Consider the following 26,454-nt stretch of genomic DNA (forward strand, 5'->3'; position numbering starts at 1 on the left):
TTGAATTGTGTTTCAGTCCTTTCTCAAGTGCACCCTACAGACTACAGAATGTATTGCAGATAGAATGTTTCGTGACACCGCGACTTGCCACATAACATGGCCCGTTTGTGTCTGTCTAGTTCTGCCACGCTGCCCATAACGTTCAAGTGTCTGCTAGAGAACAATCACATAGACAGGCGCATCGCCAGGTTTGTGCTGCCTGTTGGGGCCACCATAAATATGGACGGGACCGCGCTGTATGAAGCAGTAGCCGCCATCTTTATCGCACAAGTGAACAACTATGAGTTAGACTTCGGCCAGCTCATTACCATCAGGTGAGTCACGGCTACTTACTGACCAGTAAAGTGGCCCCACAAAAAAATAAATACTTTACATTTTTATATTTGTAATAAAGACATAATGGCTAATAAGTCGGTTTATTATACTATGTGGCACTCTGTGTTCTATGAGAGGACATAGGTACAAGGCAACCACATTAGACAGTTGCCGATAAGTTCACAAATTAACATATATACATAATTAGATAGAGAAACAAGTGGAGAGAGGCCGGAGAGTTAGAAGGTGGAAGGCTGGAGAGAGGAGGTGAGTTGTAGGCTGGGTGGAGGCTGATTGGATGAGGAAGGGTATTCCAGGGGGTGGCAGCTGTGCGGAAGCAATCCTGAGGTGGGAATAGGTGATTGGGAAGAGAAGAGGAGGTGGTAGCTGGCAGAGCAGAGTGGGTGGAGATTGAAGGCGGCAGCTGGCAGCTGGCAGAGTGGGTGAAGGTGAAGAAAAGGTGGTAGCTGGCAGAGCAGAGTGGCTGGAGGTGGAGAGGGGGCGGTAGCTGACAGCGGAGTGGGTGGAGGAGGAGAGAAAGTGGTAGCTGGCAGAGCGGAGTGGGTGAAGGAGGAGAGAAGGTGGAGAGAAGGTGGTAGCTGGCAGAGCAGAGTGGGAGGAGAAGAGGAGTCAGTAGCCTGGATGAAGGAGGAGAGAAGGTGGTAGCTGGCAGAGCAGAGTGGGTGAAAGAGGAAAGAAGGTGGAGAGAAGGTGGTAGCTGACAGAGCGGAGTGGGTGGAGGGGGAGAGGAGGCGGTAGTTGGCAGAGCAGAGTGTGTGGAGGTGGAGAGAAGGTTGTCGTTGGCATAGCGGAGTGCGTGAAGTAGAAGAGAAGGTGGTAGCTGGCAGAGTGGGTGAAGGTGAAGAAAAGGTGGTAGCTGGCAGAGCGGAGTGGGTGAAGGAGGAGAGAAGGTGGTAACTGGCAGAGTGGGTGAAGGAGGAGAGAAGGTGGTAGCTGGCAGAGCAGAGTGGGAGGAGGAGAAGAGGAGTCAGTAGCGTGGATGAAGGAGGAGACAAGGTGGTAGCTGGCAGAGCAGAGTGGGTGGAGATTGAAGGCGGCAGCTGGCAGAGTGGGTGAAGGTGAAGAAAAGGCGGTAGCTGGCAGAGCAGAGTGTGTGGAGGTGGAGAGGGGGCAGTAGCTGACACCGGAGTGGGTGGAGGAGGAGAGAAAGTGGTAGCTGGCAGAGCGGAGTGGGTGAAGGAGGAGAGAAGGTGGTAGCTGGCAGAGCAGAGTGGGAGGAGAAGAGGAGTCTGTAGCGTGGATGAAGGAGGAGAGAAGGTGGTAGCTGGCAGAGCAGAGTGGGTGAAAGAGGAAAGAAGTTGGAGGGAAGGCGGTAGCTGGCAGAGCAGAGTGGGTGGAGGTGGAGAGGGGGCGGTAGCTGACAGAGCGGAGTGGGTGGAGGGGGAGAGGAGGCGGTTGTTGGCAGAGCAGAGTGTGTGGAGGTGGAGAGAAGGTTGTCGTTGGCATAGCGGAGTGCGTGAAGGAGAAGAGAAGGTGGTAGCTGGCAGAGAGGGTGTAGGTGGAGAGAAGGTGGTAGGAGGAGTATCGGAATGGTTGGAGGTGGAGAAAATGTGGTATGTGGAGTGGGTGGAAGTGGAGAGAAGGCGGTAGCTGGCAGAGTGGAGTGGGTGGAAGAGTAGAGAAGGAGGTAGTGGAGGGGGTGGAGATAGAAGGCAGTAGGTGGAGTAGCGGAGTGGGTGGAGGTAGAAGGCAGTAGGTGGAGTAGCAGAGTGGGTGGAGGAGAGAAGGAGGTAGGTGGAGTAGCGGAGCGGGTGGAGATAGAAGGCGGTAGGTGGAGTAGTGGAGTGGGTGGAGGAGAGAAGGTGGTAGCTGGCAGAGAGGAGTGGGTGGAGTAGCGGAGTGGGTGGAGGTAGAAGGCAGTAGGTGGAGTAGCGGAGTGTGTCGAGGTAGAAGGCGGTAGGTGGAGTAGCGGAGTGGGTGGAGGTAGAAGGCGGTAGGTGGAGTAGCGGAGTGTGTCGAGGTAGAAGGCGGTAGGTGGAGATAGAAGGCGGTAGCTGTTAGGAGTGGGTGGAGGAGGAGAGAAGGTGGTAGGTGGCGTAGCGGAATGGGTGGAGGTAGAAGGCGGTAGGTGGAGTAGCGGAGTGGGTGGTGGTAGAAGGCGGTAGGTGGAGTAGCAGAGTGGGTGGTGGTAGAAGGCGGTAGGTGGAGTAGCGGAGTGGGTGGAGGTAGAAGGTGGTAGATGGAGTAGCGGAGTGGGTGGTGGTAGAAGGCGGTAGGTGGAGTAGCAGAGTGGGTGGTGGTAGAAGGCGGTAGGTGGAGTAGCGGAGTGGGTGGAGGTAGAAGGCGGTAGGTGGAGTAGCGGAGTGGGTGGTGGTAGAAGGCGGTAGGTGGAGTAGCGGAGTGGGTGGAGGTAGAAGGCGGTAGATGGAGTAGCGGAGTGGGTGGAGGTAGAAGATGGTGGATGGAGTAGCGGAGTGGGTGGAGGTAGAAGGCGGTAGATGGAGTAGCGGAGTGGGTGGAGGAGGAGAAAAGGCGGTAGCTGGTAGAGAGTAGTGGGTGAAGGTTGAGAGAAGGTGGTAGGTGGAGTAGCAGAGTGGGTGGAGTAGGGGAGTTGGTGGAGATAGAAGGTGGTTGGTGGAGTAGCGGAGTGGGTGGAGATAGACGGCGGTAGATGGAGTAGCAGAGTGGGTGGAGGTAGAAGGCGGTAGATGGAGTAGCGGAGTGGGTGGAGGAGGAGAAAAGGCGGTAGCTGGTAGAGAGTAGTGGGTGAAGGTTGAGAGAAGGTGGTAGGTGGAGTAGCAGAGTGGGTGGAGTAGGGGAGTTGGTGGAGATAGAAGGTGGTTGGTGGAGTAGTGGAGTGGGTGGAGATAGACGGCGGTAGATGGAGTAGCAGAGTGGGTGGAGGTAGAAGGCGGTAGATGGAGTAGCGGAGTGGGTGGAGGAGGAGAAAAGGCGGTAGCTGGTAGAGAGTAGTGGGTGAAGGTTGAGAGAAGGTGGTAGGTGGAGTAGCAGAGTGGGTGGAGTAGGGGAGTTGGTGGAGATAGAAGGTGGTTGGTGGAGTAGCGGAGTGGGTGGAGATAGACGGCGGTAGATGGAGTAGCGGAGTGGGTGGAGGAGGAGAAAAGGCGGTAGCTGGTAGAGCGTAGTAGGTGAAGGTTGAGAGAAGGTGGTACGTGGAGTAGCAGAGTGGGTGGAGTAGGGGAGTTGGTGGAGTAGCGGAGTGGGTGGAGATAGAAGGTGGTTGGTGGAGTAGCGGAGTGGGTGGAGATAGACGGCGGTAGATGGAGTAGCGGAGTTGGTGGAGGAGAGAAGGCGGTAGGTGGAGTAGCAGAGTTGGTGGAGTGGTTGGAGGTAGAAGGCGGTAGGTGAAGTACAAGAGTGTGTGGAGGTGGAGAGTGTGTGGGGGAAATCGCATCTTTATGGGCCCGTACAAAGTAGTCCGGTAATCGTAGTATCGTGCAGGGGGTTTGGGCCCAGTGACTTAGGGGAGATTTAATAAAGGTTGGAGAGAGATAAAATTGGAGATAAATAGCACCAACCAATCAGCGCCTAAGTGTCACTTTTCATACACAGCCTGTACAGTGACAGTTAGGAGCTCATTGGTGCTATTTATCTTCAATGTTATCTCTCTCCCAGCTTTAGCCCCTCCCCCTGCCTCATTAGAGAGTCATGCAGGAAGGTGCACAGGTCTCCCGGGAGTACAGGTGACTGGTCACCCTCCTATAACTTACATGATATGGGAATGTATCGGCAGTATAATCGCCAGTGACGTTATCGCTAATCTAAGCAGCATTTCCAGCTCTTTACCTTCTCACCTTATAATTGCGGTAAAGAGCTCATTATGCCGAGTAGTGAATTATTGTTCTCACAGTGTTTGTAGTCAGCGATAAAAAGGCTGGAAAGTCCTATAAGATTGTGGGGTGCAGGACATGTCACTGCTGCTGCTGATTAGGGGACGGTAATTCTATATAATATAACAGGTATAACAGTATCCGGGGAATGTATACTGGCTACTAGCGATTATAGATCAATGCCTCACGCGGGGCGTACATGTACAGCACCCCACACCCCATTGTATATCCTGTGACGTGCTTGTTTTCTGCTTCCATTTCGCAGCATCACAGCCACTGCGGCCAGTATTGGGGCAGCAGGGATACCCCAAGCTGGTTTGGTAACCATGGTGATTGTATTGACCTCTGTTGGCCTGCCCACTGATGACATCACTCTGATCATCGCAGTTGACTGGGCGCTGTGAGTGTTATCCGTATATATCTATATTATGTATAGCTTGTAACAATCTCAGGGCATGGTGTACAGTCTCAGCCAGGACATTACATTATACATGAGGTCACTTCCTTCCTGAGCATCCCAGCCATGGCTTCTTATTATACATGAGGTCACTTCCTTCCTGAGCATCCCAGCATTGGCTTCTTATTATACATGAGGTCACTTCCTTCCTGAGCATCCCAGCGCTGGCTTCTTATTATATATGAGGTCACTTCCTTCCTGAGCATCTCAGCCATGGCTTCTTATTATACATGAGGCCACTTCCTTCCTGAGCATCCCAGCGTTGGCTTCTTATTATACATGAGGTCACTTCCTTCCTGAGCATCCCAGCGCTGGCTTCTTATTATACATGAGGTCACTTCCTTCCTGAGCATCCCAGCGCTGGCTTCTTATTATTCATGAGGTCACTTCCTTCCTGAGCATCCCAGCGCTGGCTTCTTATTATACATGAGGTCACTTCCTTTCTGAGCATCCCAGCATTGGCTTCTTATTATACATGAGGTCACTTCCTTCCTGAGCATCCCAGCATTGGCTTCTTATTATACATGAGGCCACTTCCTTCCTGAGCATCCCAGCCATGGCTTCTTATTATACATGAGGTCACTTCCTTCCTGAGCATCCCAGCCATGACTTCTTATTATACATGAGGTCACTTCCTTCCCAGCGTTAGCTTCTTATTATACATGAGGTCACTTCCTTCCTGAGCATCCCAGCCTTGGCTTCTTATTATACATGAGGTCACTTCCTTCCTGAGCATCTCAGCGCTGGCTTCTTATTATACATGAGGTCACTTCCTTCCTGAGCATTCCAGCGCTGGCTTCTTATTATACATGAGGTCACTTCCTTCCTGAGCATCCCAGCGTTGGCTTCTTATTATCCATGAGGTCACTTCCTTCCTGAGCATCCCAGCCTTGGCTTCTTATTATACATGAGGTCACTTCCTTCCTGAGCATCCCAGCGCTGGCTTCTTATTATACATGAGGCCACTTCCTTCCTGAGCATCCCAGCTATGGCTTCTTATTATACATGAGGTCACTTCCTTCCTGAGCATCCCAGCCTTGGCTTCTTATTATACATGAGGTCACTTCCTTCCTGAGCATCTCAGCGCTGGCTTCTTATTATACATGAGGTCACTTCCTTCCTGAGCATCCCAGCGTTAGCTTCTTATTATACATGAGGGTCACTTCCTTCCTGAGCATCCCAGCCATGGCTTATTATTATTCATGAGGTCACTTCCTTCCTGAGCATCCCAGCCTTGGCTTCTTATTATACATGAGGTCACTTCCTTCCTGAGCATCCCAGCGTTAGCTTCTTATTATACATGAGGTCACTTCCTTCCTGAGCATCCCAGCCTTGGCTTCTTATTATACATGAGGTCACTTCCTTCCTGAGCATCCCAGCGCTGGCTTCTTATTATACATGAGGTCACTTCCTTCCTGAGCATCTCAGCGCTGGCTTCTTATTATACATGAGGTCACTTCCTTCCTGAGCATTCCAGCGCTGGCTTCTTATTATACATGAGGTCACTTCCTTCCTGAGCATCCCAGCGTTGGCTTCTTATTATCCATGAGGTCACTTCCTTCCTGAGCATCCCAGCCTTGGCTTCTTATTATACATGAGGTCACTTCCTTCCTGAGCATCCCAGCGCTGGCTTCTTATTATACATGAGGCCACTTCCTTCCTGAGCATCCCAGCTATGGCTTCTTATTATACATGAGGTCACTTCCTTCCTGAGCATCCCAGCCTTGGCTTCTTATTATACATGAGGTCACTTCCTTCCTGAGCATCTCAGCGCTGGCTTCTTATTATACATGAGGTCACTTCCTTCCTGAGCATCCCAGCGTTAGCTTCTTATTATACATGAGGGTCACTTCCTTCCTGAGCATCCCAGCCATGGCTTCTTATTATTCATGAGGTCACTTCCTTCCTGAGCATCCCAGCCTTGGCTTCTTATTATACATGAGGTCACTTCCTTCCTGAGCATCTCAGCGCTGGCTTCTTATTATACATGAGATCACTTCCTTCCTGAGCATCCCAGCCATGGCTTCTTATTATACATGAGGTCACTTCCTTCCTGAACATCCCAGCCTTGGCTTCTTATTATACATGAGGTCACTTCCTTCCTGAGCATCCCAGCATTGGCTTCTTATTATACATGAGGTCCCTTCCTTCCTGAGCATCCCAGCCATGGCTTCTTATTATACATGAGGTCACTTCCTTCCTGAGCATCCCAGCATTGGCTTCTTATTATACATGAGGTCACTTCCTTCCTGAGCATCCCAGCATTGGCTTCTTATTATACATGAGGTCACTTCCTTCCTGAGCATCCCAGCCATGGCTTCTTATTATACATGAGGTCACTTCCTTCCTGAGCATCCCAGCCTTGGCTTCTTATTATACATGATGTCACTTCCTTCCTGAGCATCTCAGCGCTGGCTTCTTATTATACATGAGGTCACTTCCTTCCTGAGCATCCCAGCGTTAGCTTCTTATTATACATGAGGGTCACTTCCTTCCTGAGCATCCCAGCCATGGTTTATTATTATACATGAGGTCACTTCCTTTCTGAGCATCCCAGCATTGGCTTCTTATTATACATGAGGTCACTTCCTTCCTGAGCATCCCAGCCTTGGCTTCTTATTATACATGAGGTCACTTCCTTCCTGAGCATCTCAGCATTGGCTTCTTATTATACATGAGGTCACTTCCTTCCTTAGCATCCCAGCCATGGCTTCTTATTATACATGAGGCCACTTCCTTCCTGAGCATCCCAGCGCTGGCTTCTTATTATACATGAGGTCACTTCCTTCCTGAGCATCCCAGTGTTGGCTTCTTATTATACATGAGGTCACTTCCTTCCTGAGCATCCCAGCCATGACTTCTTATTATACATGAGGTCACTTCCTTCCTGAGCATCCCAGCATTGGCTTCTTATTATACATGAGGTCACTTCCTTCCTGAGCATCCCAGCCATGGCTTCTTATTATACATGAGGTCACTTCCTTCCTGAGCATCCCAGCCATGGCTTCTTATTATACATGAGGTCACTTCCTTCCTGAGCATCCCAGCGCTGGCTTCTTATTATACATGAGGTCACTTCCTTCCTGAGCATCCCAGCGCTGGCTTCTTATTATACATGAGGTCACTTCCTTCCTGAGAATCCCAGCATTGGCTTCTTATTATACATGAGTTCACTTCCTTCCTGAGCATCCCAGCGCTGGCTTCTTATTATACATGAGGTCACTTCCTTCATGAGCATCCCAGCGCTGGCTTCTTATTATACATGAGGTCACTTCCTTCCTGAGCATCCTAGCGTTGGCTTCTTATTATACATGAGTTCACTTCCTTCCTGAGCATCCCAGCCATGGCTTCTTATTATACATGAGGTCACTTCCTTCCTGAGCATCCCAGCGCTGGCTTCTTATTATACATGAGGTCACTTCCTTCCTGAGCATCCCAGTGCTGGCTTCTTATTATACATGAGGTCACTTCCTTCCTGAGCATCCCAGCGTTGGCTTCTTATTATACATGAGGTCACTACCTTCCTGAGCATCCCAGCATTGGCTTCTTATTATACATGAGGTCACTTCTTTCCTGAGCATCCCAGCGCTGGCTTCTTATTATACATGAGGTCACTTCCTTCCTGAGCATCCCAGCCTTGGCTTCTTATTATACATGAGGTCACTTCCTTCCTGAGCATCTCAGCGCTGGCTTCTTATTATACATGAGGTCACTTCCTTCCTGAGCATCCCAGCCTTGGCTTCTTATTATACATGAGGTCACTTCCTTCCTGAGCATCTCAGCGCTGGCTTCTTATTATACATGAGGTCACTTCCTTCCTGAGCATCCCAGCCTTGGCTTCTTATTATACATGAGGTCACTTCCTTCCTGAGCATCTCAGCGCTGGCTTCTTATTATACATGAGGTCACTTCCTTCCTGAGCATCCCAGCGCTGGCTTCATATTATACATGAGGCCACTTCCTTCCTGAGCATCCCAGCCATGGCTTCTTATTATACATGAGGTCACTTCCTTCCTGAGCATCCCAGCCTTGGCTTCTTATTATACATGAGGTCACTTCCTTCCTGAGCATCTCAGCGCTGGCTTCTTATTATACATGAGGTCACTTCCTTCCTGAGCATCCCAGCGTTAGCTTCTTATTATACATGAGGGTCACTTCCTTCCTGAGCATCCCAGCCATGGTTTATTATTATACATGAGGTCACTTCCTTCCTGAGCATCCCAGCCTTGGCTTCTTATTATACATGAGGTCACTTCCTTCCTGAGCATCTCAGCGCTGGCTTCTTATTATACATGAGGTCACTTCCTTCCTGAGCATCCCAGTCATGGCTTCTTATTATACATGAGGTCACTTCCTTCCTGAGCATCCCAGCCATGGCTTCTTATTATACATGAGGTCACTTCCTTCCTGAACATCCCAGCCTTGGCTTCTTATTATACATGAGGTCACTTCCTTCCTGAGCATCTCAGCGCTGGCTTCTTATTATACATGAGGTCACTTCCTTCCTGAGCATCCCAGCATTGGCTTCTTATTATACATGAGGTCACTTCCTTCCTGAGCATCCCAGCATTGGCTTCTTATTATACATGAGGCCACTTCCTTCCTGAGCATCCCAGCCATGGCTTCTTATTATACATGAGGTCACTTCCTTCCTGAGCATCCCAGCCTTGGCTTCTTATTATACATGAGGTCACTTCCTTCCTGAGCATCTCAGCATTGGCTTCTTATTATACATGAGGTCACTTCCTTCCTGAGCATCCCAGCACTGGCTTCTTATTATACATGAGGTCACTTCCTTCCTGAGCATCCCAGCGCTGGCTTCTTATTATACATGAGGTCACTTCCTTCCTGAGCATCCCAGCATTGGCTTCTTATTATACATGAGGTCACTTCCTTCCTGAGCATCCCAGCGTTGGCTTCTTATTATACATGAGGCCACTTCCTTCCTGAGCATCCCAGCATTGGCTTCTTATTATACATGAGGTCACTTCCTTCCTGAGCATCCCAGCGCTGGCTTCTTATTATACATGAGGTCACTTCCTTCCTGAGCATCCCAGCGCTGGCTTCTTATTATACATGAGGTCACTTCCTTCCTGAGCATCCCAGCATTGGCTTCTTATTATACATGAGGTCACTTCCTTCCTGAGCATCCCAGCGCTGGCTTCTTATTATACATGAGGTCACTTCCTTCCTGAGCATCCCAGCATTGGCTTCTTATTATACATGAGGTCACTTCCTTCCTGAGCATCCCAGCGTTGGCTTCTTATTATACATGAGGCCACTTCCTTCCTGAGCATCCCAGCATTGGCTTCTTATTATACATGAGGTCACTTCCTTCCTGAGCATCCCAGCGCTGGCTTCTTATTATACATGAGGTCACTTCCTTCCTGAGCATCCCAGCGCTGGCTTCTTATTATACATGAGGTCACTTCCTTCCTGAGCATCCCAGCATTGGCTTCTTATTATACATGAGGTCACTTCCTTCCTGAGCATCCCAGCGCTGGCTTCTTATTATACATGAGGTCACTTCCTTCCTGAGCATCCCAGCATTGGCTTCTTATTATACATGATGTCACTTCCTTCCTGAGCATCCCAGCGCTGGCTTCTTATTATACATGAGGTCACTTCCTTCCTGAGCATCCCAGCATTGGCTTCTTATTATACATGAGGTCACTTCCTTCCTGAGCATCCCAGCGTTGGCTTCTTATTATACATGAGGCCACTTCCTTCCTGAGCATCCCAGCATTGGCTTCTTATTATACATGAGGTCACTTCCTTCCTGAGCATCCCAGCGCTGGCTTCTTATTATACATGAGGTCACTTCCTTCCTGAGCATCCCAGCGCTGGCTTCTTATTATACATGAGGTCACTTCCTTCCTGAGCATCCCAGCATTGGCTTCTTATTATACATGAGGCCACTTCCTTCCTGAGCATCCCAGCATTGGCTTCTTATTATACATGAGGTCACTTCCTTCCTGAGCATCCCAGCGCTGGCTTCTTATTATACATGAGGTCACTTCCTTCCTGAGCATCCCAGCATTGGCTTCTTATTATACATGAGGTCACTTCCTTCCTGAGCATCCCAGCACTGGCTTCTTATTATACATGAGGTCACTTCCTTCCTGAGCATCCCAGCATTGGCTTCTTATTATACATGAGGTCACTTCCTTCCTGAGCATCCCAGCGCTGGCTTCTTATTATACATGAGGTCACTTCCTTCCTGAGCATCCCAGCGTTGGCTTCTTATTATACATGAGGTCACTTCCTTCCTGAGCATCCCAGCGCTGGCTTCTTATTATACATGAGGTCACTTCCTTCCTGAGCATCCCAGCCATGGCTTCTTATTATACATGAGGTCACTTCCTTCCTGAACATCCCAGCCTTGGCTTCTTATTATACATGAGGTCACTTCCTTCCTGAGCATCCCAGCGCTGGCTTCTTATTATACATGAGGTCACTTCCTTCCTGAGCATCCCAGCATTGGCTTCTTATTATACATGACGTCACTTCCTTCCTGAGCATCCCAGCGTTGGCTTCTTATTATACATGAGGTCACTTCCTTCCTGAGCATCCCAGCGTTGGCTTCTTATTATACATGAGGTCACTTCCTTCCTGAGCATCCCAGCGCTGGCTTCTTTTTATACATGAGGTCACTTCCTTCCTGAGCATCCCAGCGTTGGCTTCTTATTTTTCGACAGCATTGTGAATGTTCACATTCATTTTGTGCTTTGTGCAAGTGAATTGGGCAGCATGGCAGCACAGTTGCTAGCACTACTGCCCCACAGCCCGTAGGTCAAATTCAATTCATGACCAAGGCCCTATCTGTGTGGAGTTTGTATGTTCTTCCCGTGTTTTCTCCAGGTGCCTTGGGTTCCTCTCACACATGGTAGGTTAATTGGCTTCTTAAAAAACACATTAACCCTGATGTGTCCATGTGGTAGGGAATATAGAGTGTAAGCTCCACAGGGACTGATGTGAGTGATAGACGCTCTGTAATGCGCTGCGGAATATGTGTGCGCTATATAAATTACTGTGTACATACAGCCGTCTGCTCTCTGTCCTATTCAACCGCAGCCGGAGTTATCTGTAGCAGATCACAGACGTTGTCTGCAATGCCTGAGATGGTGTCGGCACTGCCTGAGATGGTGTCGGCATTGCCTGAGAATGTCCTTTCCACCAGCATTAGTGTAAATGATCCTTTATTAAAGTTGCTTTGTTTTCCTGCGGCTCCCTGACGTCTGTGATCTGAGGCTCCCATGAGGTGTAGGCCTTAGAGGTCAGACCATGTTCCTGGACTTGCTGTTGTATGTAGGACACGCTGTGCTTTTACCAGTACACGTTGGGCTTTCATGCAGCTGTTTTTCTACTCAGAATAATAAATGCCGGAATGAATATCCTGTACTTACATAGCTTAGTGTCAGTGTGATGACGCAGCGCTAACTAATCAGATGCTACTTATTTATTGACATTAGACCCTGGAGCTTGCAATGTAAATTCACTACCACAGGCACGCAAACACACGGACACACAACACGCAAACACACGGACACACAACACGCAAACACACGGACACACAACACGCAAACACACGGACACACAACACACAAAACGCAAACACACGGACACACAACACGCAAACACACGGACACACAACACGCAAACACACTGACACACAAAACGCAAACACATGGACACACAACACGCAAACACATGGACACACAACACGGAATCACACGGATACACAACATGCAAACGCACAGAAACACAACACACAAACACACGGACACACAACACGCAAACACACGGACACACAAAATGCAAGCACTCGGACACACAACACACAAACACACGGAAACACACAGATACACAACATGCAAACACACAGAAACACATCACCAAAACACATGGAAACACAACACGCAAACACACGGAAACACAACATGCAAACACACCGACAAACAACACACAGAAACACTACACTCAAACACACGGAAACACAACACCTAAACACATGGACACACAACACAAACACACGGAAACACAACACGCAAACACACGGAAACACAACACGCAAACACACGGAAACACAAGACGGAAACACAACATGGAAACACAACATGGAACACAACACGGAAACACAACACACAAATACACGGAAACGCAACACACAAATACACGGAAACCCAACACGCTAACATACGGAAACTCAACATGCAAACACAGAAACAACATGGAAACACAACAAGCAAACACACTGAAACACAACACGCAAAAACACAGAAACATAACATGCAAACAAATAGAAACACAATATGGAAACACAACACGAAAGCACAACACAGAAACACAATATGGAAACACACTCTGGGCTCATTCTATTAGGCAGCCAGTAACCTGTGCTGTAGTGACCTATGGGAGGAATCCGGAGCACCCAGAGACACCCACATACCAGGAGGACGTCCTCATTTCCTGCAGATGATGCCCATTGGCCATTTGGCATACAGATCTGTGGCGATGCCTTGTGGGTGGAGTGGAAGGATTAGTTCCAGTCACCCGTATATATTACATGCCCTGTGCTGCCAGGGTCACGCTTATATATTACATACTCTGTGCAGCCGGGGTCACCCTTATATATTATATATTACATGCCCTGTGCAGCCTGAGTCACCGTTATATATTACATGCCCTGTGCTACCTGAGTCACCCTTATATATTACATACTCTGTGCAGCCGGGGTCACCCTTATATATTATATATTACATGCCCTGTGCAGCCTGAGTCACCCTTATATATTACGTACTCTGTGCAGCCGGGGTCACCCTTATATATTATATATTACATGCCCTGTGCAGCCTGAGTCACCGTTATATATTACATGCCCTGTGCTGCCTGAGTCACCCTTATATATTACATACTCAGTGCAGCCGGGGTCACCCTTATATATTACATGCTCTGTGCTGCCTGAGTCATCCTTATATATTACATACTCAGTGCAGCCGGGGTCACCCTTATATATTACATGCCCTGTGCAGCCAGAGTCACCCTTATATATTACATACTCTGTGCAGCCGGGGTCACCCTTATATATTATATATTACATGCCCTGTGCAGCCTGAGTCACCCTTATATATAATATTACATACTCTGTGCTGCCGGGGTCACCCTTATATATTACATGCTCTGTGCTGACAGGTGACCCTTATATATTACATACCCTGTGCTGATGGGGTCACCCTTATATATTACATGCCCTGTGCTGCCGGGGTCACCCTTATATATTACATGCTCTGTGCTGCCGGGGTCACCCTTATATATTACATGCTCTGTGCAGCCGGGTCACCCTTATATATTACATACTCTGTGCTGCCGGGGTCACCCTTATATATTACATACTCTGTGCTGCCGGGGTCCCCCTTATATATTACATACTCTGTGCTGTCGGGGTCACCCTTATATATTACATACTCTGTGCTGCCGGGGTCACCCTTATATATTTCATACTCTGTGCTGCTGGGGTCACCCTTATATATTACATGCTCTGTGCTGCTGGGGTCACCCTTATATATTACATGCTCTGTGCTGCCTGAGTCACCCTTATATATGACATACCCTGTGCTGCCTGAGTCACCCTTATATATGACATACTCTGTGCTGCTGGGGTCACCCTTATATGTTACATGCTCTGTGCTCCTGGGGTCACCCTTATATATTACATACTCTGTGTAGCCGGGGTCACCCTTATATATTACATACTCTGTGCTGCCGGGGTCCCCCTTATATATTACATACTCTGTGCTGCCGGGGTCACCCTTATATATTACATACTCTGTGTAGCCGGGGTCACCCTTATATATTACATACTCTGTGCTGCCGGGGTCCTCCTTATATATTACATACTCTGTGCTGCTGGGGTCACCCTTATATATTACATACTCTGTGCTGCTGGGGTCACCCTTATATATTACATGCCCTGTGCTGCTGGGGTCACCCTTATATATTACATGCTCTGTGCTGCTGGGGGTCACCCTTATATATTACATGCTCTGTGCTGCTGGGGTCACCCTTATATATTACATACTCTGTGCTGCTGGGGTCACCCTTATATATTACATGCTCTGTGCTGCTGGGGTCACCCTTATATATTACATACTATGTGCTGCTGGGGTCACCCTTATATATTACATGCTCTGTGCTGCTGGGGTCACCCTTATATATTACATGCTCTGTGCTGCTGGGGTCACCCTTATATATTACATGCTCTGTGCTGCTGGGGTCACCCTTATATATTACATGCTCTGTGCTGCTGGGGTCACCCTTATATATTACATGCTCTGTGCTGCTGGGGTCACCCTTATATATTACATACTCTGTGCTGCTGGGGTCACCCTTATATATTACATACTCTGTGTAGCCGGGGTCACCCTTATATATTACATGCCCTGTGCTGCTGGGGTCACCCTTATATATTACATACTCTGTGTAGCCGGGGTCAGCCTTATATATTACATACTGTGTGCTGCCGGGGTCACCCTTATATATTACATACTCTGTGCTGCTGGGGTCCCCCTTGTTGTGTGGTTGTGGCATTTTGCTGATGACCTAAAATGAGAAAGCAACAAATAGAAGGAGAACGTGTTGCTCGGTATGTTATTAAGGAACCAGTAGGACACACAACACATGAAGCGTCATGGGGAGTATAAATCCCCAGCATCTTCAGCCCCACATGTACATACATATACATACCCGTACATACATACATACACATACATACATACAGTACATGCATACACATACATACATGCACGTACGTACATACATACACATACATACATACATACCCGTACATACATATAAGTACATACACGTACATAGATACATACACATACATACTAGGGATGTGCGCTGGACCATTTTTGCCGGATTTGGATTTGGTTCTAATTCGTCGTCCGGCTTTGGATTTGGATTTTTTTACAAAAATTGACAAAAAAAAGCTAAAATCACATAAATTGGTCTTTTTTTTCTTCCTAGAGTATTATTAACCTCAATAACGTTAATTTTCAGTCAATTTAGACCATATCACAGCTTATAATATTGTTTTCACCATTATTGGCCAAAGGTTGCAGTGAGCTGACTGGTTACTAAGCGACAGAGCAGCGGCACAACGACACAGACACCACAGTATAAAGCACATCTATGACACATTGCCACACAGCAGTGGCAGAAATGAAAAGTAGTGCACCCACCCAGTGGGGTACGGCCAGCAGAGTCACAGTACTTGTTTACATAGTGGGCTACGGCCCAAGGAGTCACAGTGCACAATCTTATTCACATTACACCGCACATAGGGCCTGATTCACATTACACCATAAAGTAGTGTCTCTTATTTATGTTATGTCACACAGTAGTGCCCCTTTTACACAATGCCCACAGTAGTGCCCCTTTTACACAATGCCCACAGTAGTGACCCTTTTACACAATGCCCACAGTAGTAGGCCCCCCCAGTAGCAGGCCCCCCAGGAGTATGGCCCCCAGGAGTATGGCCCCCAGTAGTAGGCCCCCCAGTAGCAGGCCCCCCCAGTATTATGCCCCCCCCAGTAGTATGCCCCCCCAGTAATGTGGCCCCCCAAGTAGCAGACCCCCCCAGTAGTATGCCCCTCCAGTAGTATGCCCCCTCCCCAGTAGCAGGCCCCCCCACTAGTATGGCCCCCCAAGTAGCAGACCCCCCCAGTATTATGCCCCCCAGTAGCAGGCACCCCCAGTAGTATGCCCCCCCCAGTAGCAGGCCCCCCCAGTAGTATGCCCCCCCCAGTAGCAGGCCCCCCCAGTATTATGCCCCCAGTAGTATGGCCCCCCAGTAGTATTGCCCCCCCGGCACCCCCAGTAGCAGACCCCCCCCAGTAGCGCCCCAGGCCCTTACACACATAAAAAAAATTAAAAACTTACCTGTATCCCCGCTCCTGCGCCGTCCGCTCTGCTGTCACACGCTGAGGAGGGAGCCGGAAGACGGAGCTCATGTGTGAGCTCCAGCCGGATCCCTCCGTGCAGCAGCCAATGAGAGTCTGTGTGACTCTCATTGGCTGCTGTAACAAACACACAGCTGCCGCTGGCGGCTGTGTGTCTGTGTCTGTGTAGGGCAGAGCGCTATCACAGCGCTCTGCCCTACACAATAGGAGCCCTATTCTCTAGTGAGAATCTGACATCAGGTGGCCGCCGTTCGGCCCCGAACGGGGATCCGAGTCAGGCGGTGAACACCCGAACAGGGTTCGGGTGGACTCGGATCCCCAATGTTCGGAGCGGTTCGGATTCCATAGAATCCGAACCGCTCATCTCTAATACATACACATACCTACTAGAGATGAGCGGAGCTGCACGGAGGGAGCTGCACGGAGGGAGCCGGCTGGAGCTCACACATGAGCTCAGTCTTCCAACTCCCTCCTCAGCGTGTGACAGCAGAGTGGACGGCGCGGGAGCGGGGATACAGGCACGATTTTATTTTTATTTTTTTTACTTGTGTAAGGGCCTGGGGCGCTACTTGGGGGGTCTGCTACTGGGGGTGCGGGGGGGCCATACTACTGGGGGGGCCTGCTACTGGGGGGGGCTATACTACTGGGGGGGTCTGCTACTGGGGGGGCCATACTACTGAGGGGCCTGCTGCTGGGAGGGCCATACTACTGAGGGGGGCATACTACTGGGGAGGCCTGCTACTGGGGCAGCCTACTACTGGGGGGGCCTGCTACCTGGGGGGCCTACTACTGGGGGGGCCTACTACTGGGGGGACCTGCTACTGGGGGGGGTCTGCTACTGGGAGGGCCTGCTACTGGTGCAGCCTGCTACTGGGGGGGCCTGCTACTGGGGGGACCATACTACTGGGGGGACCATACTACTGGGGGAGGCCATACTACAGGGGGGGCTACTACTGGGGCAGCCTACTACTGGAGGGGCCTGCTACTGGGGGGACCATACTACTGGGGGGGCCATACTACTGGGGGGGCTGCTAATGGGGGGCATACTACTGGGGGGCATGCTAATGGGGGCATACTACTGGGGGGGCCTGCTAATGGGGGACATACTACTGGGGGGCATTCTACTGGGGGCACTGCATAGGGGACCCTTCTACTAAGGGGACTGCACAGGGACCACTGCTGGGGGCATTGTGTAAAAGGGGCACTACTGTGGGCATTGTGTAAAAGGGTCACTACTGTGGGCATTGTGTAAAAGGGGCACTACTGTGAGTCGTAACATAAATAAGAGACACTACATTATGGTATAATGTGAATCAGGCCCTATGTGCGGTGTAATGTGAATAAGATTGTGCACTGTGACTCCTTGGGCCGTAGCCCACTATGTAAACAAGTACTGTGACTCTGCTGGCCGTACCCCACTGGGTGGGTGCACTACTTTTCATTTCTGGCACTGCTGTGTGGCAATGTGTCATAGATGTGCTGTATACTGTGGTGTCTGTGTCGTTGTGCCGCTGCTTTGTCGCTTAGTAACCAGTCAGCTCACTGCAACCTTTGGCCAATAATGGTGAAAACAATATTATAAGCTGTGATATGGTCTAAATTGACTGAAAATTAACGTTATTGAGGTTAATAATACTCTAGGAAGAAAAAAAAGACCAATTTATGTGATTTTAGCTTTTTTTGTCAATTTTTGTAAAAAAATCCAAATCCAAAGCCGGACAACGAATTAGAACCAAATCCAAATCCGGCAAAAATCGTCCAGCGCACATCCCTAATACCTACACGTACATTCCTACACGTACATACACATACCTACACGTACATACATACACATACCTACACGTACATACATACACATACCTACACGTACATACATACACATACCTACACATACATACCTACACATACATACCTACACGTACATACACATACCTACACGTACATACATACACATAAACTACACATACATACCTACACATACCTACACGTACATACATACACATACCTACACATACATACCTACACGTACATACACATACCTACACGTACATACATACACATAAACTACACATACATACCTACACGTATATACACATACCTACACGTACATACATACACATAAACTACACATACATACCTACACGTACATACACATACCTACACGTACATACATACACATAAACTACACATACATACCTACACGTACATACATACACATAAACTACACATACATACCTACACGTACATACACATACCTACACGTACTTACATACACATACCTACACGTACATACATACACATATAAACACATACCTACACGTACATACATACACATAAACTACACATACATACCTACACGTACATACACATACCTACACGTACATACATACACATAAACTACACATACATACCTACACGTACATACACATACCTACATGTACATACATACACATACCTACACGTACATACATACACATACATACTGCCAGCACGTTAATGCATCTGACCAATATTTGTGTTTGTTGTTTTCTCCCAGAGACAGATTCCGGACAATGATCAATGTGCTCGGAGACGCCCTGGCGGCCGGGATCATGGCGCATATCTGCAGGAAAGATTTTGCAAGGCAGAGTGAAGAGGTAAAATGTGACACCTGGGAGGGGGGCACGTTGCAGGAGAACGGATGTCCCTGTTTACAGATAACTGATTTTGGTGTACGGACATATGTTTAGGGCTTTCACTGTGTGTGATGAGGTTAGTAATTCCTGAGTAAGGTCAGAGCCTGTGTAAGTGTGTGTGAGGCTGTGATGGTACTCCATGTTACTGATGGTTTCTCAGTCTTGTGTAGTCACTGTGTGTGATGAGGTTAGTAATTCCTGAGTAAGGTCAGAGCCTGTGTAAGTGTGTGTGAGGCTGTGATGGTACTCCATGTTACTGATGGTATCTCAGTCTTGTGTAATCACTGCGTGTGATGAGGTTAGTAATTCCTGAGTAAGGTCAGAGCCTGTGTAAGTGTGTGTTAGGATGTGATGGTACTCCATGTTACTGATGGTATCTCAGTCTTGTGTAATCACTGTGTGTGTGAGGTTAGTAATTCCTGAGTAAGGTCAGAGCCTGTGTAAGTGTGTGTGAGGCTGTGATGGTACTCCATGTTACTGATGGTTTCTCAGAATTGTGTAATCACTGTGTGTGATGAGGTTAGTAATTCCTGAGTAAGGTCAGAGCATGTGTAAGTGTGTGTGAGGATGTGATGGTACTCCATGTTACTGATGGTCTCTCAGTCTTGTGTAGTCACTGCGTGTGATGAGGTTAGTAATTCCTGAGTAAGGTCCGAGCCTGTGTAAGTGTGTGAGGATGTGATGGTACTCCATGTTACTGATGGTCTCTCAGTCTTGTGTAATCACTGCGTGTGATGAGGTTAGTAATTCCTGAGTAAGGTCAGAGCCTATGTAAGTGTGTGTGAGGCTGTGATGGTACTCCATATTACTGATGGTTTCTTAGTCTTGTGTAGTCACTGTGTGTGATGAGGTTAGTAATTCCAGAGTAAGATAAGAGCCTGTGTAAGTGTGTGAGGATGTGATGGTACTCCATGTTACTGATGGTGTCTCAGTCTTGTGTAATGACTGCGTGTGATGAGGTTAGTAATTCCTGAGTAAGATCAGAGCCTGTGTAAGTGTGTGAGGATGTGATGGTACTCCATGTTACTGATGGTCTCTCAGTCTTGTGTGATCACTGTGTGTGATGAGGTTAGTAATTCCTGAGTAAGGTCAGAGCCTGTGTAAGTGTGTGTGAGGATATGATGGTACTCCATGTTACTGATGGTTTCTCAGTCTTGTGTAGTCACTGTGTGTGATGAGGTTAGTAATTCCTGAGTAAGGTCAGAGCCTGTGTAAGTGTGTGTGAGGCTGTGATGGTACTCCATGTTACTGATGGTATCTCAGTCTTGTGTAATCACTGCGTGTGATGAGGTTAGTAATTCCTGAGTAAGGTCAGAGCCTGTGTAAGTGTGTGTTAGGATGTGATGGTACTCCATGTTACTGATGGTATCTCAGTCTTGTGTAAAAACTGTGTGTGTGAGGTTAGTAATTCCTGAGTAAGGTCAGAGCCTGTGTAAGTGTGTGTGAGGCTGTAATGGTACTCCATGTTACTGATGGTTTCTCAGAATTGTGTAATCACTGCGTGTGATCATGTTAGTAATTCCTGAGTAAGGTCAGAGCTGTGTAAGTGTGTGTGAGGCTGTGATGGTACTCCATGTTACTGATGGTATCTCAGTCTTGTGTAATCACTGCGTGTGATGAGGTTAGTAATTCCAGAGTAAGGTCAGAGCCTGTGTAAGTATGTGTGAGGCTGTGATAGTACTCCATGTTACTGATGGTATCTCAGTGTTGTGTAATCACTGTGTGTGATGAGGTTAGTAATTCCTGAGTAAGGTCAGAGCCTGTGTAAGTGTGTGGGAGGTTGTGATGGTACTCCATGTTACTGATGGTTTCTCAGTCTTGTGTAATCACTGCGTGTGATGAGGTTACTGATGGTTTCTCAGTCTTGTGTAATCACTGAGTGTGATGAGGTTAGTAATTCCTGAGTAAGGTCAGAGCCTGTGTAAGTGAGTGTGAGGATGTGATGGTACTCCATGTTACTGATGGTATCTCAGGCTTGTGTAGTCACTGCGTGTGATGATGTTAGTAATTCCTGAGTAAGGTCAGAGCCTGTGTAAGTGTGTGTGAGGCTGTGATGGTACTCCATGTTACTGATGGTGTCTCAGTCTTGTGTAATCACTGTGTGTGATGAGGTTAGTAATTCCTGAGTAAGGTCAGAGCCTGTGTAAGTGTGTGTGAGGCTGTGATGGTACTCCATGTTACTGATGGTTTCTCAGTCTTGTGTAATCACTGCGTGTGATGAGGTTAGTAATTCCTGAGTAAGGTCAGAGCCTGTGTAAGTGTGTGTTAGGATGTGATGGTACTCCATGTTACTGATGGTATCTCAGTCTTGTGTAAAAACTGTGTGTGTGAGGTTAGTAATTCCTGAGTAAGGTCAGAGCCTGTGTAAGTGTGTGTGAGGCTGTGATGGTACTCCATGTTACTGATGGTATCTCAGTCTTGTGTAATCACTGCGTGTGATGAGGTTAGTAATTCCAGAGTAAGGTCAGAGCCTGTGTAAGTATGTGTGAGGCTGTGATAGTACTCCATGTTACTGATGGTATCTCAGTGTTGTGTAATCACTGTGTGTGATGAGGTTAGTAATTCCTGAGTAAGGTCAGAGCCTGTGTAAGTGTGTGTGAGGCTGTGATGGTACTCCATGTTACTGATGGTGTCTCAGTCTTGTGTAATCACTGTGTGTGATAAGGTTAGTAATTCCTGAGTAAGGTCAGAGCCTGTGTAAGTGGGAATGTGGCTGTGATGGTACTTCATGTTACTGACGGTCTCTCAGTCTTGTATAATCACTGTGTGTGATGAGGATAGTAATTCCTGAGTAAGGTCAGAGCCTGTGTAAGTGTGTGAGAGGCTGTGATGGTACTCCATGTTACTGATGGTTTCTCAATCTTGTGTAGTCACTGCATGTGATGAGGTTAGTAATTCCTGAGTAAGGCCAGAGCCTGTGTAAGTGTGTGAGGCTGTGATGGTACTCCATTTTACTGATGGTCTCCCAGTCTTGTGTAATCACTGTGTGTGATGAGGTTAGTAATTCCTGAGTAAGGTCAGACCCTGTGTGAGGATGTGATGGTACTCCATGTTACTGATGGTTTCTCAGTCTTGTGTAATCACTGTGTGTGATGAGGTTAGTAATTCCTGAGTAAGGTCAGAGCCTGTGTGTGTAAGTGTGTGTGAGGCTGTGATGGTACTCCATGTTACTGATGGTATCTCAGTCTTGTGTAATCACTGCATGTGATGAGGTTAGTAAATCCTGAGTAAGGTCAGAGCCTGTGTAAGTGTGTGGGAGGTTGTGATGGTACTCCATGTTACTGACGGTTTCTCAGTCTTGTGTAATCACTGCGTGTGATGAGGTTACTGATGGTTTCTCAGTCTTGTGTAATCACTGCGTGTGATGAGGTTAGTAATTCCTGAGTAAGGTCAGAGCCTGTGTAAGTGAGTGTGAGGATGTGATGGTACTCCATGTTACTGATGGTATCTCAGGCTTGTGTAGTCACTGCGTGTGATGATGTTAGTAATTCCTGAGTAAGGTCAGAGCTGTGTAAGTGTGTATGAGGATGTGATGGTACTCCTTGTTACTGATGGTATCTCAGTCTTGTGTAATCACTGTGTGTGATGAGGTTACTAATTCCTGAGTAAGGTCAGAGCATGTGTAAGTGTGTGTGAGGATGTGATGGTACTCCATGTTACTGATGGTCTCTCAGTCTTGTGTAATCACTGCGTGTGATGAGGTTAGTAATTTCTGAGTAAGGTCAGTGCCTGTGTAAGTGTGTGTGAGGCTGTGATGGTACTCCATGTTACTGATGGTCTCTCAGTCTTGTGTAATCACTGCGTGTGATGAGGTTAGTAATTCCTGAGTAAGGTCAGAGCCTGTGTAAGTGTGTGTGAGGCTGTGATAGTACTCCATGTTACTGATGGTGTCTCAGTCTTGTGTAATCTCTGCGTGTGATGAGGTTAGTAATTCCTGAGTAAGGTCAGAGCCTGTGTAAGTGTGTGTGAGGCTGTGATGGTACTCCATGTTACTGATGGTATCTCAGTCTTGTGTAATCACTGCGTGTGATGAGGTTAGTGATTCCTGAGTAAGGTCAGAGCCTGTGTGTGTGTGAGGCTGTGATGGTACTCCATGTTACTGATGGTATCTCAGTCTTGTGTAATCCCTGCGTGTGATGAGGTTAGTAATTCCTGAGTAAGGTCAGACCCTGTGTAAGTGTGTTTGAGGCTGTGATGGTACTCCATGTTACTGATGTTGTCTCAGTCTTGTGTAATCACTGCGTATGATGAGGTTAATAATTCCTGAGTAAGGTCAGACCCTGTGTAAGTGTGTTTGAGGCTGTGATGGTACTCCATGTTACTGATGGTCTCTCAGTCTTGTGTAATCACTGTGTGTGATGAGGTTAGTAATTCCTGAGTTAGGTCAGAGCCTGTGTGAGGATGTGATGATACTCCATGTTAGTGATGGTTTCTCAGTCTTGTGTAATCACTGTGTGTGATGAGGTTAGTAATTCCAAAGTAAGGTCAGAGCCTGTGTAAGTGTGTGTGAGGATGTGATGGTACTCCCTGTTACTGATAGTTTCTCAGTCTTGTGTAATCACTGTGTGTGATGAGGTTAGTAATTCCTGAGTAAGGTCAGATCCTGTGTAAGTGTGTGTGAGGATGTGATGGTACTCCATGTTACTAATGGTTACTCTGTCTTGTGTAGTCACTGCGTGTGATGAGGTTAGTAATTCCTGAGTAAGGTCAGAGCCTGTGTAAGTGTGTATGAGGATGTGATGGTACTCCATGTTACTGATGGTATCTCAGTCTTGTGTAATCACTGCATGGGATGAGGTTAGTAATTCCTGAGTAAGGTCAGAGCCTGTGTAAGTGTGTATGAGGATGTGATGGTACTCCATGTTACTGATAGTTTCTCAGTCTTGTGTAATCTCTGCGTGTGATGAGGTTAGTAATTCCTGAGTAAGGTCAGAGCCTGTGTAAGTGTGTGTGAGGCTGTGATGGTACTCCATGTTACTGATGGTATCTCAGTCTTGTGTAATCACTGCGTGTGATGAGGTTAGTGATTCCTGAGTAAGGTCAGAGCCTGTGTAAGTGTGTGTGAGGCTGTGATGGTACTCCATGTTACTGATGGTATCTCAGTCTTGTGTAATCCCTGCATGTGATGAGGTTAGTAATTCCTGAGTAAGGTCAGACCCTGTGTAAGTGTGTTTGAGGCTGTGATGGTACTCCATGTTACTGATGTTGTCTCAGTCTTGTGAAATCACTGCGTATGATGAGGTTAATAATACCTGAGTAAGGTCAGAGCTGTGTAAGTGTGTGTGAGGTTGTGATTGTACTCCATGTTACTGATGGTGTCTCAGTCTTGTGTAGTCACTGTGTGTGATGAGGTTAGTAATTCATGAGTAAGGTCAGAGCATGTGTAAGTGTGTGTGAGGCTGTGATGGTACTCCATGTTACTGATGGTCTCTCAGTCTTGTGTAATCACTGCATGTGATGAGGTTAGTAATTCCTGAGTAAGGTCAGACCCTGTGTAAGTGTGTTTGAGGCTGTGATGGTACTCCATGTTACTGATGGTCTCTCAGTCTTGTGTAATCACTGTGTGTGATGAGGTTAGTAATTCCTGAGTTAGGTCAGAGCCTGTGTGAGGATGTGATGATACTCCATGTTAGTGATGGTTTCTCAGTCTTGTGTAATCACTGTGTGTGATGAGGTTAGTAATTCCAAAGTAAGGTCAGAGCCTGTGTAAGTGTGTGTGAGGATGTGATGGTACTCCATGTTACTGATGGTATCTCAGTCTTGTGTAATCACTGTGTGTGATGAGGTTAGTAATTCCTGAGTAAGGTCAGATCCTGTGTAAGTGTGTGTGAGGATGTGATGGTACTCCATGTTACTGATGGTTACTCTGTCTTGTGTAGTCACTGCGTGTGATGAGGTTAGTAATTCCTGAGTAAGGTCAGAGCCTGTGTAAGTATGTGTGAGGCTGTGATAGTACTCCATGTTACTGACGGTCTCTCAGTCTTGTGTAATCACTGTGTGTGATGAGGTTAGTAATTCCAGAGTAAGGTCAGATCCTGTGTAAGTGTGTGTGAGGATGTGATGGTACTCCCTGTTACTGATAGTTTCTCAGTCTTGTGTAATCACTGCATGGGATGAGGTTAGTAATTCCTGAGTAAGGTCAGAGCCTGTGTAAGTGTGTGTGAGGATGTGATGGTACTCCATGTTACTAATGGTTACTCTGTCTTGTGTAGTCACTGCGTGTGATGAGGTTAGTAATTCCTGAGTAAGGTCAGAGCCTGTGTAAGTGTGTATGAGGATGTGATGGTACTCCCTGTTTCTGATAGTTTCTCAGTCTTGTGTAATCACTGCATGGGATGAGGTTAGTAATTCCTGAGTAAGGTCAGATCCTGTGTAAGTGTGTGTGAGGATGTGATGGTACTCCCTGTTACTGATAGTTTCTCAGTCTTGTGTAATCACTGCATGGGATGAGGTTAGTAATTCCTGAGTAAGATCAGAGCCTGTGTAAGTGTGTGCGGATGTGATGGTACTCCATGTTACTGATGGTTTCTCAGTCTTGTGTAATAACTGTGTGTGATGAGGTTAGTAATTCCTGAGTAAGGTCAGAGCCTGTGTAAGTGTGTGGGAGGTTGTGATGGTACTCCATGTTACTGATGGTTTCTCAGTCTTGTGTAATCACTGCGTGTGATGAGGTTACTGATGGTTTCTCAGTCTTGTGTAATCACTGCGTGTGATGAGGTTAGTAATTCCTGAGTAAGGTCAGAGCCTGTGTAAGTGAGTGTGAGGATGTGATGGTACTCCATGTTACTGATGGTATCTCAGGCTTGTGTAGTCACTGCGTGTGATGATGTTAGTAATTCCTGAGTAAGGTCAGAGCTGTGTAAGTGTGTATGAGGATGTGATGGTACTCCTTGTTACTGATGGTATCTCAGTCTTGTGTAATCACTGTGTGTGATGAGGTTACTAATTCCTGAGTAAGGTCAGAGCATGTGTAAGTGTGTGTGAGGATGTGATGGTACTCCATGTTACTGATGGTCTCTCAGTCTTGTGTAATCACTGCGTGTGATGAGGTTAGTAATTCCTGAGTAAGCTCAGAGCCTGTGTAAGTGTGTGTGAGGCTGTGATGGTACTCCATGTTACTGATGGTTCTCAGTCTTGTGTAGTCACTTCGTGTGATGAGGTTATTAATTCCAGAGTAAGGTCAGAGCCTGTGTGTGTAAGTGTGTGTGAGGCTGTGATGGTACTCCATGTTA

The 26,454-nt window shown here is 47.5% G+C and overlaps 1 protein-coding gene across 1 annotated transcript in view; it reads left to right on the top strand.

The window, feature by feature from the left end:
* Positions 1–26,454, top strand: part of SLC1A7 (solute carrier family 1 member 7) — a gene marked incomplete at its 5' end in the record, with an annotated part of 92,542 nt that overhangs the window by 47,501 nt on the left and 18,587 nt on the right. Inside the window, 3 exons of the mRNA XM_088462256.1 lie at positions 120–314; positions 4,393–4,527; positions 19,084–19,183. Of these exons, the coding sequence (XP_088318382.1) occupies positions 120–314; positions 4,393–4,527; positions 19,084–19,183 (430 nt within the window). The remainder of the gene's footprint in view (positions 1–119; positions 315–4,392; positions 4,528–19,083; positions 19,184–26,454) is intronic.

This window comes from Taudactylus pleione, unplaced genomic scaffold (genome assembly GCF_031769625.1).
Source record: "Taudactylus pleione unplaced genomic scaffold, aTauple2 ptg001175l, whole genome shotgun sequence".
Classification (NCBI taxonomy): domain Eukaryota; kingdom Metazoa; phylum Chordata; class Amphibia; order Anura; family Myobatrachidae; genus Taudactylus; species Taudactylus pleione.